Source organism: Falco biarmicus, chromosome 8 (assembly GCF_023638135.1).
Source record: "Falco biarmicus isolate bFalBia1 chromosome 8, bFalBia1.pri, whole genome shotgun sequence".
NCBI lineage: Eukaryota > Metazoa > Chordata > Aves > Falconiformes > Falconidae > Falco > Falco biarmicus.
The window spans coordinates 56,614,175-56,627,838 of record NC_079295.1 but is presented as its reverse complement, the minus strand read 5'-3'; the positions used below and the strand labels follow the sequence as shown (position 1 = coordinate 56,627,838).

Below are 13,664 nucleotides of genomic sequence, written 5' to 3'. Positions count from 1 at the left end.
ATTCATCTCTGTTCACCACTTTCCTTCTACCAAACACACAAATGATAAGAGCAGGAACCCCTCAGCAGTATCTCCGTGAGTTCATTTAACTAGTTTGCACCACACCACAGCATCATGTGCGAGCTCCAGCAGCTCTCACACCATCTGCAGACACTTTTAACACCTCGTCCCTGATGTATTCACCACCTTCCCTTGATAGCTTAGTTAAGGACAACTCTCTGCAGAACAACCCACGTGGCACAACCATGTATCATTCTAGCACTTGAGTCGAATCTCTCTAAACCCTTCCTTCTGACTGTAGCCCATGACTCAGCTTCAGGTGGAGAACTAAATGGAGTTTATTATGCATTCTTTTATTCCTCTATTACTCTATAAATAGTCTAAGAATACCTGTTTACTGTATCTGCACTTAAGCTCTGCCATCTCCTCTACCTTATTCTATCACATGAAAGTCTGCTCCCTGGCCACATGATGAGGTACTTGAACGGTGCTAGGATAATTTCTGTAAAAGGAAGACATTTTCGAGGGCAGTAACTGCACTCCAACACAGCCATGTTGCACAGGAATATTTTAGAAGTGATTGAAGTTCATCCTTTTCTACATCAGCACAACTTTAACTAAAATATATCAGGAGACATTAAAGGAGTGGAAAAAAAAGTCTAAGTACAAATCAAAACATAAGAAGACTACTGTCATATCTGTGCCTTTTAAACAGAAGGCTTCCAAACAGCACGGATGCTTGTAACACTGCACAGGGAAACAGCACAAGACAGCCAAGGTTACTGCAGTAGCTTAAGCAATGAACTGCACTGCTCATGAGTTTAGGTCGGAATTTCAATGTTCACTTTGAAGCAGCCATTTGTCTAATTGTTAGATTTTGAAGAAGGGGAAAGTGAGAGACATTTGAAGTAGTTCCATTTCACTCTTTACAGTTCCCTCTTGTGACTTGATAAGAGAGAGATTTCAACACACTTCATACTGCAATATTTGCATTTTTGCTGCAAAAGCCCTATTCCCAAAGTGGTAGCAACCTCATTTTTATCAGCAGTGCCTCTCCCCTCCACAAAAAAGCAAGCAAATAATTCATTACCAAACCATCTCATTGCCGAAGAAAAGGAAGACAAGCTCACATTCAGACATACTAGCAGTAATATTCTATTCCCTTTGTTCTTGCCCATACAAACGATGTAATAAACAGGATTCTACTTTGGAAAAAAAAAAGCAGCATGAAATGAAATTTCTCACAGTAGCTTTCTCATCTAAATCATTACATTCTGTTTTCATTTGCACCTCCTCTGTCAGAAGAAAACACGATGTTGAGAACATATATATGTCTTTGGAGAGATTCTCCACGCCCATGGATTTACAGTTTGAGAAACAGTCATCTTGCTGGGTAACCTTTAGACATGGGTTAACAGTAACTAACGCCCACTTCCATCCAAAGCTTTTTGAGCTTTATATCTACATGCTATTTTCACTCTTGGGACTGGGGTTATTGTCACTTTTAACTCACCAAGTACATTTCACAAGTTTTAGTGTAAGCAACAGGCTCAGTGAAGCCCAATTCCTGCCCCAGTAAAGAAGCTGTTCTAACGCATGTTTAAAAAGCAGATAAAGACAAGAAAGAATAAACTCTTTCCTGAATAAAGTCTTAGTGGCCTAGTGACAGAACACCAAGACACAGAATTGCACCTTTAGGCTTCCAGCTATAAAGAGCACTACAGAAGATACATTCTGCCAACCTTAGGAACACAGAGATACCCCCCCAAGTCAGTACCTATTCAGGAGCACAAGGAAGCAGAGAACTTCTAGTGCCTCTCGTGCAAGATGGTACAGATTTAGGCCCCACTGGAGAAAATAAAACTGTGAAAACAGTAAGTAGAAAAGCCAAGCTAGACAAGAACACGTGTATTAACTAGCTCATGACTTCATTTACAACTTGTTGATTCAGCTAGATGAAAACCTCTCACTGTGCAATACTCATTGTTACAGTAAGCAGCAGCTCACATACTGCCTTTCAGCAATCTCTAGCTGTGCACCACCAAGGTGCTTCCCAGTTTCTCTCACCCTGTATTACCTCTTTGCCACTCAAGTGTCTGAGTTTTATCAACACACTGCATACAAGGGAGGCTTCTGGAACATGATCAAAGTTGCAACTCATCCTCTTTATGAAACATTCTAGTGCTCATCTGCATGATTATAGATCCCTTGTGTCCACTTCACATAATTACTCACAAGTTTCCTGCAGGTTTAGTCTAAAAATGAGAACTTCACACATGAAAGAATTTGTAACATTTCTTAATAAACCCACAGCGTATCTTGGAGTGCCAGAAAGTAATAGCACAATTGCTTGGATTCTACCAGGAAATTAATTTGGGGGGCCCCTAACTTCCCACTTGGCTATATTCTATGAGGGCAAAAGGCCCATCTTACAATGACTTGCAAAGCAACTTGTTGTGAAGTAGCAAGTTGTGAGCCATAGAATACCATCGAAACTCCTGTCTCTCCTGATTCAATGAAGGATCAGTGCACTACTGAGTTAGTCATTTCAGCCTAACCCTTCACTGTCCTCATTTTAGTTTATTCAGACAACTATCTGGCCACAACATGAAAATAACACAGCACAGACTTCTGAAAGACTGCATTTGATATGGCAGAAGTATTATAACTACAATTGGCACTTTTATTTTCAATATGTCTACTTCTCAGAATAATCAATCCCCACACTGGTTACACAACAGTTTACACAGAGATTTAATAAACTATGCCTAAATCATAGACATACGTTTCAAGACTGAAGGATTTCTAAAAGATACACTTTAGAGCTCATGACAGTTAAAGACACGATGCAGAAGTTACCAAGAAGATTCTATGGCCTCTTCACTAGAGGCTGGCTAGCTCAAGGCCAGAAGGAACCCTAACAGCCACTTCTTTTAAGTCACATAAAAGGAGAAACAATAAGCTCTTGTACACACCTAATGCATATTATGCATCCCTTGAAGGATAACTCAGCCAAATGGGGTCTTCTGAATTGATTGGGACAGCTAAGCCATCCTTCTGAGCGAGCCTTACTCTTCATCTGCCATTATAAAAGGCAGTGTCACACAGAACCTCTGCCACCATGCAGAATGATCTCTTCTGCATGAGATGTGGCTCCAACACATGGCTCATGCAAAATTCACTCCACTGAAATAAACCTAGAAGCCAAGCCATTCAGAGAGCACCTAATGCCAAAACCCCAAGTCCCAAGCAGCTACCAAGGCACCAGTACTACCAGCACTTTCATCTTACCAGTAGCTTTCATCTAGCCTGTCTCACCACTGCTAACTGAATACCTGTTCAAGGCAGCGTAAGCACAGTAGGCTTTAAGATGTACTGCATTTTTGAGGAGTGATGTTTTTGCATGGTGATGCCAAGGCACACCTCTTCCTCACCCTCCCACTCAGCCAGAGCTGCCTTAACCAGTGTTATTCACTCGAAGAAATTCTGTACTTTGAACTAATGTGGCAAATATTTTGCCCTTCAGAAAACACTGAAAAAATTAGTTCTAATTTGAGAAAGCACATGTCTAAATGTACTTGTACACAAGGAAATTAGTATTTACCCAGTCACAACACAGTGCAACTACAAATAGAGATCAGAAATCCTGTTATCAACATCTGCACATCTCAGTGAAAATAATACCAACAAAAGAATTCACTCATTACTGGGGTACTGCCATCAGTTTCAACAGCTGTTTCTTGAATTTTGAAATGCGTAACAGATTGGGCACTAAGTATAAATAAATCCAAGAACCGAGTTTCTTACAGAGATCTGCAGCATTGTCTGACCAAATAAAATGGACTTTTGATTCTAGTTCTGTTATATGAATCATAGGCTGTTTCTATAACACAGCGTTATCTAATGATCAGAATTCTGGGACTAATTACAACCATGGAGAACTTGAATACGGGAAAAGGACACAGAAGTGGAAATGTAAAAATAAACAGTCAAAATGTATTCTAAATTATGAACACAAATTGCCATGTTGTCATGAGACTGGTATTCAGGCCATTGAACCTCAAAATTTTAAGTGTCTCCTTTCAAGCAAGCTGCTATTGCCTTTTTTTTTTTTTAAAAAAAAAAAAGTGATGTAGGTTGCCAAAAAGATAACAAGTTTATCTGAAGAAAGGACTCATATGCTGAGGACACTGCTTAGTAAAAGCCTACAACACTAAGCAGTATAGGAATAAGCCTCTGGAGTTGGGAAGCAAAAAAAGGGCACACTACATTTTGAGCACAGCATAGTGCCCACCCTCTTCTGTGTCTACCAACTGCAGCATACAGTCCATTTTCTCCAAGAAGAGAATATGAAGACCTAGCAAGTAATTTTTTTAAAAGAAATAAAGACCAAGTCCATGTCATAAAACTGCGTTTGGTTAAAAATAGCTACAGTTCAAAATAGCGACGCTCAGAAAATAGTCCTACTACTCATTTATCTAAATGCTGCTGGCAGGAGGGAGACAGAAGACAAGGGACAGCAAACCCAGAGATGCTAAATCTGAATAGCAGCCCATCTTTGTATGCATTAACTGTATTTACACACTTAGTCACACATCCTCACAATTTTGGGAAGTTTGTTTCTTCTTACACTGAAGCTTCACGTGGCCCTTCATATTGTGTTTGTATCAGAGTACTGTATCTTTCCTCTTAACAGAAACAGCACCACAGAAAAGCAATCCAATAAAAGAGCTTCTAATTAATAAACAAGAGCTTAAAGAAAAGTGAGCAGACCAACACAGGGAGCAATCCACAAACACATGATGGCAGAAAGTTCAGAAATTTTCTCCTCCCTCAAGTCCCTTTATAAAGGCAGCAATCATAACAAGCAGTTCACACCTAGGAAGTGATGTGACAAAGCAACTCAAGTATTAACCACACATGTCAGGAAACTGTGATTACAAGCAGGGTTGTGAAAAATGACACACCTTCCACCTATTCCAAGTATTTAAATAGTATCCTTACTTTTTCTCAGCAATTTCTTTTTTGGTAATGACAAAGAAGAATATAGTTTTAAGATAGGAAACTGCTCTTATTTTTATTCTTAGGTACAAAACCACTACGTATTTAGTACAGTTTTGTGCCTCTAGCATGACAATGACTTAAATTCCAAGTCTGAGTACGATTACAGATTAAGCTGGTGACTTCCCATCTAGCTCAGAGTACTTACCAGTTAGGACAAATAGCACTGTTTTGCCCTTCATTGGAAGAAATTAGGTGGTTTTAACTGTTTCCACCTTCTTCATTAAAAGAATGAAAAACAGTGACTGTCTTCTCAGAGCTACTCTACAGTGCAGAAGAAAGCACTAAAGTCTAGCAGTAGCAGAGTGTGTTAGTCTACCCTACATAGAGGTTTGAGATAAAAGCCATTTTAGTTAGTACAGATCTTTCCCAAAGGAGAGGCAACTTTAAATTTACACAAAATTATTTTAATGAAGTCTTAATGAAACCACATCATACCTATAGCAGTTGTGGACCAAAAAACTTGGTTTGCTTTCTAAGCTTCTTTCCCGCAGATCTTTCTACCTGGTTACAGCCAGCCTATCAACTGTCAGAATGACATCTAGTAATAAAACACACTGCCACAACTTTATCACATGCTACTCTTCAGTCAGACTGTCTGAATGCATTACCAAAAAAATTAGTATTTAATATAGAATGTCTTGGAGTATTTGGAAAAGTGTCCTGGTACAGTAGTGGTTATGGACAGGATACTCCTGAACACTTCAGAAGAACTACAGGATGCACTTTCATTCATAGGTCACATTTGCAAATAACGCTTATAATTCAGGATTTTTCAATACTGGTCAACTATTGCTAGCATGTGCACCTGAATTTGGGTTGTAATGCCATTTTAACCATTTCTTGCCTGTTTTCACAGGCAAGTACATACCCAGTAGATATGGAAAACAAACAAACAAAATTATCAAGTACTTCTTTTCATCCCAAGCAGCTCTACTAATTTTAAATTAAGTTTTCAATAAATTATCTGGCAAGTATTCTGTAAGTTGTACCAAAAGTACTTCCATCTGTGTGCAATCAATCAAGTTTTAATCTTGAGGTGATCCTGTGACCATCAAGAATGAGTTTACACACACAGAACAAAAACTTTTTAGCCAGAGATATTCCCAAATTGTTGCTTAAGTTTTTTAATGTTTGTCTTTTTAAGCACACTTGACAAACCTAGAAAAGTTTTCAGAAGTGAAGAACAGTTTTAATGGCGATTCTAGAAGGCAATTCATATGCAGAAAAACAGTATTATGAAATAAAACAACATAACACAAGCTTTGTACACAAAAGCTGAAGTGCATGTTGAAGACTACTGCAGGCCACTCATGCCTGCCAAAAGAGTAACCACAGTACCATTTGACAGATAAAAGTTCATAAACAAAACTACTTTGCCATTTTTCCTATATGAAATCGATCTGTTTACATTCACTGATTCTAACTATAAATTTATCTCAGCTGTTTGCATTGCTTTATGCATATTTAGTTAAATTTCATGCAGTTGAACTTGCGGTTGAGCACTTATCGGGACTGATTATTTTCTTTCACTAAAGCAGATAAGGGCTGTTTCATGAAAAGATATGAAAGGGAAAAGCTGTATCAAAGGACAAATTGCATGCTAGAGGCTTTTATTGTATTCCCAGTACTGCTAACTGGAATGTGAATCACACTAACATACATCACTTCACTCAATCAAAACAATTGGCTTTTCAAACTTCTAAGTTAAATGGATGGAAGAAAACGAGTGCATTTAAACAGAAAAGATATTCCTAGCAACCCTCAGCTCTGAGCAAATTTTCAACTTTGGATCCTTAGTTCCAGGACAAGATTCACTATATCAAGATTGGGTAGAGTTCATTGGTTTTTATGGCTCTCTAATCAAATCATTCCTTGAGCATATGCCCAAGATAGATGTACCCAATTTCCTAAGCTGCTAGAAGCACTTCTATGATATGGTATCTTACACTGCCTATATTAGAAATTCAGTGATTGTTTGATATTGCAAAGCTGCCACAGCATTTGCTGATACTGTGTTTCCTGTCAGTGAAACAGGGTCTTTTTTCCTAGAAAGAACAAATTAGCATGTTGAAACATATCCATGGGACCTTGTTATTTAAATTATACACTGGCAGTTAATTTCCCCCATATCTTCAAATATCAAAACATATCTTAAAAGGAGCTTAAATTCTTAAACTTGTGGAAAAGTACTTTGTTTTCCTTATTAATCCAATTCATATCTTTTGATATGTCATTTTAATTAAAGTTATACTGTAAACTGATGCAATTAAATCTATATAAAACTGCACGTGAATTGACTTAGCCCAGCGTCACACTGACACAGCTTAAAACAAAAAAAACCACCAAAGAACTGAAACAAACTAACTTTATTTGGAAAGTACTAGCAAAGTTTTGTCACTGAAAAGTGTCTGAAAAATCTTTTAAAACAAGCAACCTGTTTGATGATTTAGAAGTCCTTCTTGGTCAGCAACTACCAGTTGGAGTAGTAGAAGTAGACACTCAATATTGTGGAAGTAAAATGTGTAAGAACTACTGAGTGATTGTACACCGACACAAAGTCAGAATCCGCTGGTTTGGTACTAAAGTAGCATCCAGGTGAAAAATACTTCGGTAACAATACCTACCCTCTCTGTAGATATTGGTATATCTCAACGTACTGAAGTGAGGACAGGGTTATCAAATGACTATAAAGAGGAGCTATGTTACAGCTGGAAATTACCCACTGACATCTTGATACTCTAGTGCACAACTGTTAGTTCTGTATTAGAAACTGATCTAATAAACTAATTCCTAAAAGGTACTTGTGTGCATAGAAGTGCATGAGAAAGCCAGCTGTACTTACATACCACCATGGTCCTGTGTCACATTCACCAACAACAAACAAGTACTCTCACAAACATCTGGAAAGGGCACAGAACTGCAACACCAGCTTTTTGCACTAAAGTACACTAATATCGCAGCATGAGTAGAGCGGAGCCAGAACAAAGCCGCACGTGTTTTTAATGGCAGTATATAATTTCCAGACAATAGCCATTTGATAGATTAAAAAAAGAAAAGTCACATGGCAACACTCTAGTCAGTCAGGATTAAAAACCTGGACATGCATGCTACTTCAAAAAACCACAGTCCTCTTAACTACTTAACTAAAGGGCGTTTCCTTTAGCTGACTGCAGTACAGCTTTATCCCCAAAGCCATCTACAAGGAAGAAACATTGCAGAGTGGGATAATTATATGCTAGCCATTTCTCTTCAAGCTAGGCACTACTCAAGCAGACTGTCGTTGGCCATCAACCTCAACAGTCTGGATCCAATCCCTAATTAACCCCATGTGCAGTCACTAGATGAATCACATACCCACCTGGAGAGCAGGTCCCAGAACATCAATCCTTTCATCACCTAAAACCAGACATCTAGCATTTCAGAGCTAGACTTGCAGGCCAAGGTTCAAACCTCAGCTCCCTGAGGTTTTTTGTCCATTTATCTGCAACACAAGGACTTACTACCTGCTCTAACCCACTCACAGCATATATATGGTTCATACAGTTGTAAACTGAAGAGCCATACTCATGCAGCAGTAAAAGCTAACCTTCTGGTGCTGTGGTCAGTCCAAACTAGGCAATATTTTCCCTAGTCTCTTGTTTAATGCCAATGATATAAGTTACAATACTTGTTGCCTGCACAGCATTTCACAGCAGCTTTCCGATTAGTCAGACACAAGCCAAAGTCACTGTGCTGTTCTCTCAGGGCATCAATCGTGTTTCCAAACACCAAGTTTGTTCTATTTACAATATCAAGGTTAAATAACAAAGTTCAGTAGAAGACTCTAGACAGGATTTCTTTACTGTTAACATAAACAGTCCCTTAAGCAGAACAGTAATGAATATATTATTGTGCTATTTGTCATAATGAACGTATTATCATGCTATTACCGAATTCTTAAAATTCTTGTAGTAAGTAAAACAGTCTTTACTACAGCAGCGTTTTCTCTTGAATACATGTACACTTACCCACATAATGCATATTAAGGGCCAAGTACTTGTACTGGAAGAGAGGGTTGTTGTGCAGGCTACTTCTTTGGATCTGCTGGAAGAATGAGCTGACATCCCATCTGTACAAGACATCCAACAGCATGATGCTTGGGACCCTTAGGGCCACATTTAATACTGCCTCCAGCTTCTCCTTTGCAGCCATTCTCTTCCCTTTCTGTGAACTGGCAGCAAACTGTAAGTAGCAAAAGACAGAGAAGAGTAATCAGATCAATCTCACTGTACAAACAGCTATTAGGCTCTGTGAACATATGAATGGGGCTTCCTGTATGGCCACAAATGACTGAATGAATCAACTGAATTAAATTCAAATCGAGACAGGACAGCTTCCATTTTTGCTATATAAAGGTCAATTTGCTAGCAATTTTTCCACAGTGATACTGTAAAATGGGGGTGGGGTGGTTAATGACACAAAAATTGTCAAAGGTTGTGCACCGAGTAAACCTTCATTTTTATGTGCACTAATTCAGCATCCAAAACCACAGCTGAAAGACCCAACATACTAGGTACTACCTAAACATTAACACGATAAGCTTTAGAAGGCAAACACCAACAAAATTCAGAGATTACTTCCACTTCGCTTAATACTATTTCTATGCTTCTCAAATGACATAACCACCAACTAAAGAGTTCTTACAACATTTTAGATTCAATTCTTCAGTGCAAATTTAAATAACGTTTTCCAGTATCTAAGGTTTAAAAAAAATAATTTACAGCATTCAGTAACCTCTACAAATTTATATATTTATGAAATTTGAGGGCTATGTGTTTTCAAGATTAGGACTAATAATGCAATTATTCTATTCATTTTAAGGTAATTCACTGCAAGGAATCATACAAACAAAAGACCATATCTTCACTCCAGAGTATTAGAAGGTAATTTAATTTTGGAGCTTGCAATCAGAGAAGATGGATGGTGTAAGACAATGAAGAGTGCTTTTGTTTTTTTTAAAGAGAAAACAAAAAAATGCTGGTCCACAACAGCATCTCAAACAAGATTGAGTCACCAACAGGACCATTTCAAAGAACGTAAGGATCAGTTTCCACATCCTGTCAGAGCACTGCCTTCAGCTGACACTGACAGCCCTAAAGGAAATGTGCTGCTTTAACCACGTGCCACCTGCCCATCCTAGGAACAGAATCCACTCCAGGCTGTTATCTGTGAAGCATCAACTATACACACTGTGTTAGGGAAGTGCAGCTGAAGCATTTAAGGCCAAGGCAGGAATGATCCAGCAAGCTTTTATCCACAAGCAGCCATTCAAACAAGTAAAACCAATCACCTACAGCACAATCCATTCCCAGATGAGGTCAGATTTAAGAAAAGGCTACCAATCCCAATTATTAGGGGGACAATTGGAAATAACTGCATCCCGACCAAAGAAACAAGAAAAATCTGCACTTGGAACTGCACTTTTTAAACAGGACTTCATTCATACTGTCCTTGTGTTAAGTTTTGAAAGTTTTTGCAGTTGTGCAAGTTTTATACTACCAAGCCAAGATAGAAATACAGCACGAAATGAAACATCCTAGCATATAAAAAGCTACAAAATCTTCACTCCTGTATGGACACGCAGACATACACAATCCTCATATGAAGTTTTATTTCTGTTGCTATGGCCAAGATGCTACCACAGTATATGCTGTTCCTACACACACCCAAACTGACACTTGTCAAGGCACGATGACATAAAATTAATTCAGCTCAAGAAGTCACAACAGATCAAAACTGAAATTTGGCTCAGTAAACCACAGGGCACGGGCTTGCTGCTTGTCACTGTCTAGCCCACAGTCTAACTTTTCAAGTTATGTAAATGCAGGCACTTTCTACAGAGCTCTTGCAACAGCTCTACAAACCCCAAAGACAGCACATCCTTCCCCTTGCACAGGAAGCGCCTCCCCACTAGGTCAGGCATCCCACACAATACCAGCGTTTCACAATGCTTCCCAAAAAGGTCAGCCAGAAGACTACAAATATTTAGCATGAACAATAAAAAGTATTGCCCAGACAGCTACTATGTAACACTGGCATTCAACACGTAGTGTGAATAAAAGATGGAATTTAAACATATGGTATCATATGAACAAAAGCTGGGAGCTACAGAGATTGTATACAGTTCTGCCGGGCTGCGAAATAGTGAAATACAAGCCCATGCTTGGTATACAGCTTAAATAATTCATGTCAAAACATTTTAAGTGTCCTGGAATTTTCAAAAATCTTTGGTTTTGCCAAGTTCACAAAATCAATTAAAACACTGAAATTAAGCCACCTGCTGTTTTTTTGCTAGGTTACTTTTCCAGGCAGATCAGGACTTAGGGGTGGGTGGAAACTGACTTACAGGATTTCACTTTGTCATAAAAATATCTCTGTAAAGTGACAACAAGCACCTGATTTAAAATGAGATGCTCATAACTGTTAAACCTTTTCCAGTCATTAACAACAACTAAACAGTAGGACAAGAAGGAAATTTTCACTTGAGCTTTCACTTTCCTTAATTACTCCAAATTCAGTATTAGAAGTCTGTGGAATTCTGCAAGTTACCAGAGGTCCAGCACATCCAAATAAAGCTGAAAAAGTCTTCCTCCCGAACTCATACAGGAATACTTGAGAGTGTAACAGAACTGAGGAGTGCAGCATTATATTATCTAAGAAAACAATCTAAATTCTAAACCCTGTTAAAACAAAAGCAAAACAAACTTTGAAAACCACATTATATCGCAATGGATAGGCTATGAGAGGCAGCAACTGCAACTCTGCAGCATATTCTGTCACTGACTGACAAAGCATCCAATACTAATAAGAAACCCTTTAAAATTAACTCCACTAGAAATGCGGATGTGTTAAATAAAGCCTCGGTTGTAATTGCTGCCAAGTTCCAACAGAATGTAATACAGGCAAGCAAAGTCCATTGCTCTAAGCTCATTATGCTGTAAAGAGCTCTCACAATACATTATTCTGATTGGTGTAAAAACAAACAAAAACAAAAAAACCCCACAACATTAAAAGTCTAAAACCTTTAAATAAATGATGATGACAATAGGTCAAAGTTGTACACAGCCAAAAAATGGACTTAAGAACAGGACTGGGAAGGCACTTGTATGTGTTTCGAAAATTATCCCCCATGAATTCAAACATCTCCCTGTTCCAAATCAGGATAGGAAAAAGAACAATCTTAAGAAGAACTTCAGACTTCAGATCCTAAGTGAGTGCAACCACAGCTACATTTTAAAAATTTCCCATCACAACCGATTGCTCATGGAAACATTTTTGTTTTCTAACACAGTACTATTCAAAATTCCCTCCCTCACCTGACATACCCATTTTGTCAAAAGCGTATTCCTGGTTAGCCTTAAAGAAAACAGTAGAATTAGGAAGGAAAAAGAATAAAAATCTCACAAGTCTGTCCCAGCTCATTCCACGAGCAGAACAGATCAGCAGTAACACAACACCACAACCACCCTCAAAGGTAACACACATTTTCCCTTTAATAAGTTTTGTTTCTCAAGTTCTGTCATCACATAAAATTTTACCATTTCAGCTGAAGCTGTGAATTATGCCACTTAAACCAGTGTAACCGTTGTTTATGCACCAACATAAATATACATCTGCCACATCACAGGCAGAAAATGCTCACTGTTAAAGCAGTACAGGAGGCCGCAGAAATCTGCATCCATTTATCCAAGTAGGTACATTAATTACATTAACAGAGTAGAGTTTCTACATTTAGAAAAGCATTAATTATAAAGTTACTTAACAGTTACAGAAATATGCTGGGATGTGTGCAAATTTAAGAGTTATTCTCATACTAGTGCCACCAAAAATCACCACAGAAAGATACCGTAATTCCAGTTGGGATCAGAATTTCAGAACCAGACTTAATCCCGCAACATTCAGCTTCACATCTGTGAACAAGATGCTTATCCTCGTACAGGACTACAACTATGAAATTCTAGGTACTTTGGATACATCTTTTAACAAGCAGACATTGTTCTGTAGTCTAGTTCCCACTTTAAATTATTTTTCATGATACATTCTGAACATTCTGAAACTAAAAACATCACCAGGAAAGGCTTTTATTTTTCTATAGGGTAAACTTTGCTAGATAAACTGGGGGGGGGGGGGGGGGCGAGAGCCCAAAACAATATACACAACTCCTATCTGTAACTATAGAAAAGTTCAGTATCACAGTTCAAGACCTGCATTTGTGCACTCCCTAGAACCCTTCCTTCTAATATGCCTGTCCCGTTCTTGGGAGCAAAAAGAAAGGAATTTGAAATACAGAAGAAACCCATTCTTCCGAAACTTAGATTTTATATCATTAGTTTGTGAGGGAGAAAACAAAGAGAAGAAAAGGGAAGGAAGAGGATGAAAAGGTTTATCAGAGGTGCATTTAGAAAAGAACTTCCCTGTATGAGTCTCCGGGAAAAACAAAACACCCAGAAAAACCACCTGGAACTCCAGAGAATGACTCACCGATCCATCAAAACAGCTCTTTCCCATGCAGTCAGCAGCAAGGAAAGCAAAAGATGTCTTGCTCCCATACAATTTAAATT

General features: G+C 38.4%; 1 protein-coding gene across 3 annotated transcripts in view; it reads right to left on the bottom strand.

The window, feature by feature from the left end:
* Positions 1–13,664, bottom strand: part of RNF145 (ring finger protein 145) — a 52,374-nt gene that overhangs the window by 27,063 nt on the left and 11,647 nt on the right. For all 3 annotated transcript variants that reach the window (XM_056348377.1, XM_056348376.1, XM_056348375.1), the window contains one exon: positions 9,072–9,285. In XM_056348377.1, the coding sequence (XP_056204352.1) occupies positions 9,072–9,255 (184 nt within the window). In that variant the 5' untranslated portion in view covers positions 9,256–9,285. The remainder of the gene's footprint in view (positions 1–9,071; positions 9,286–13,664) is intronic.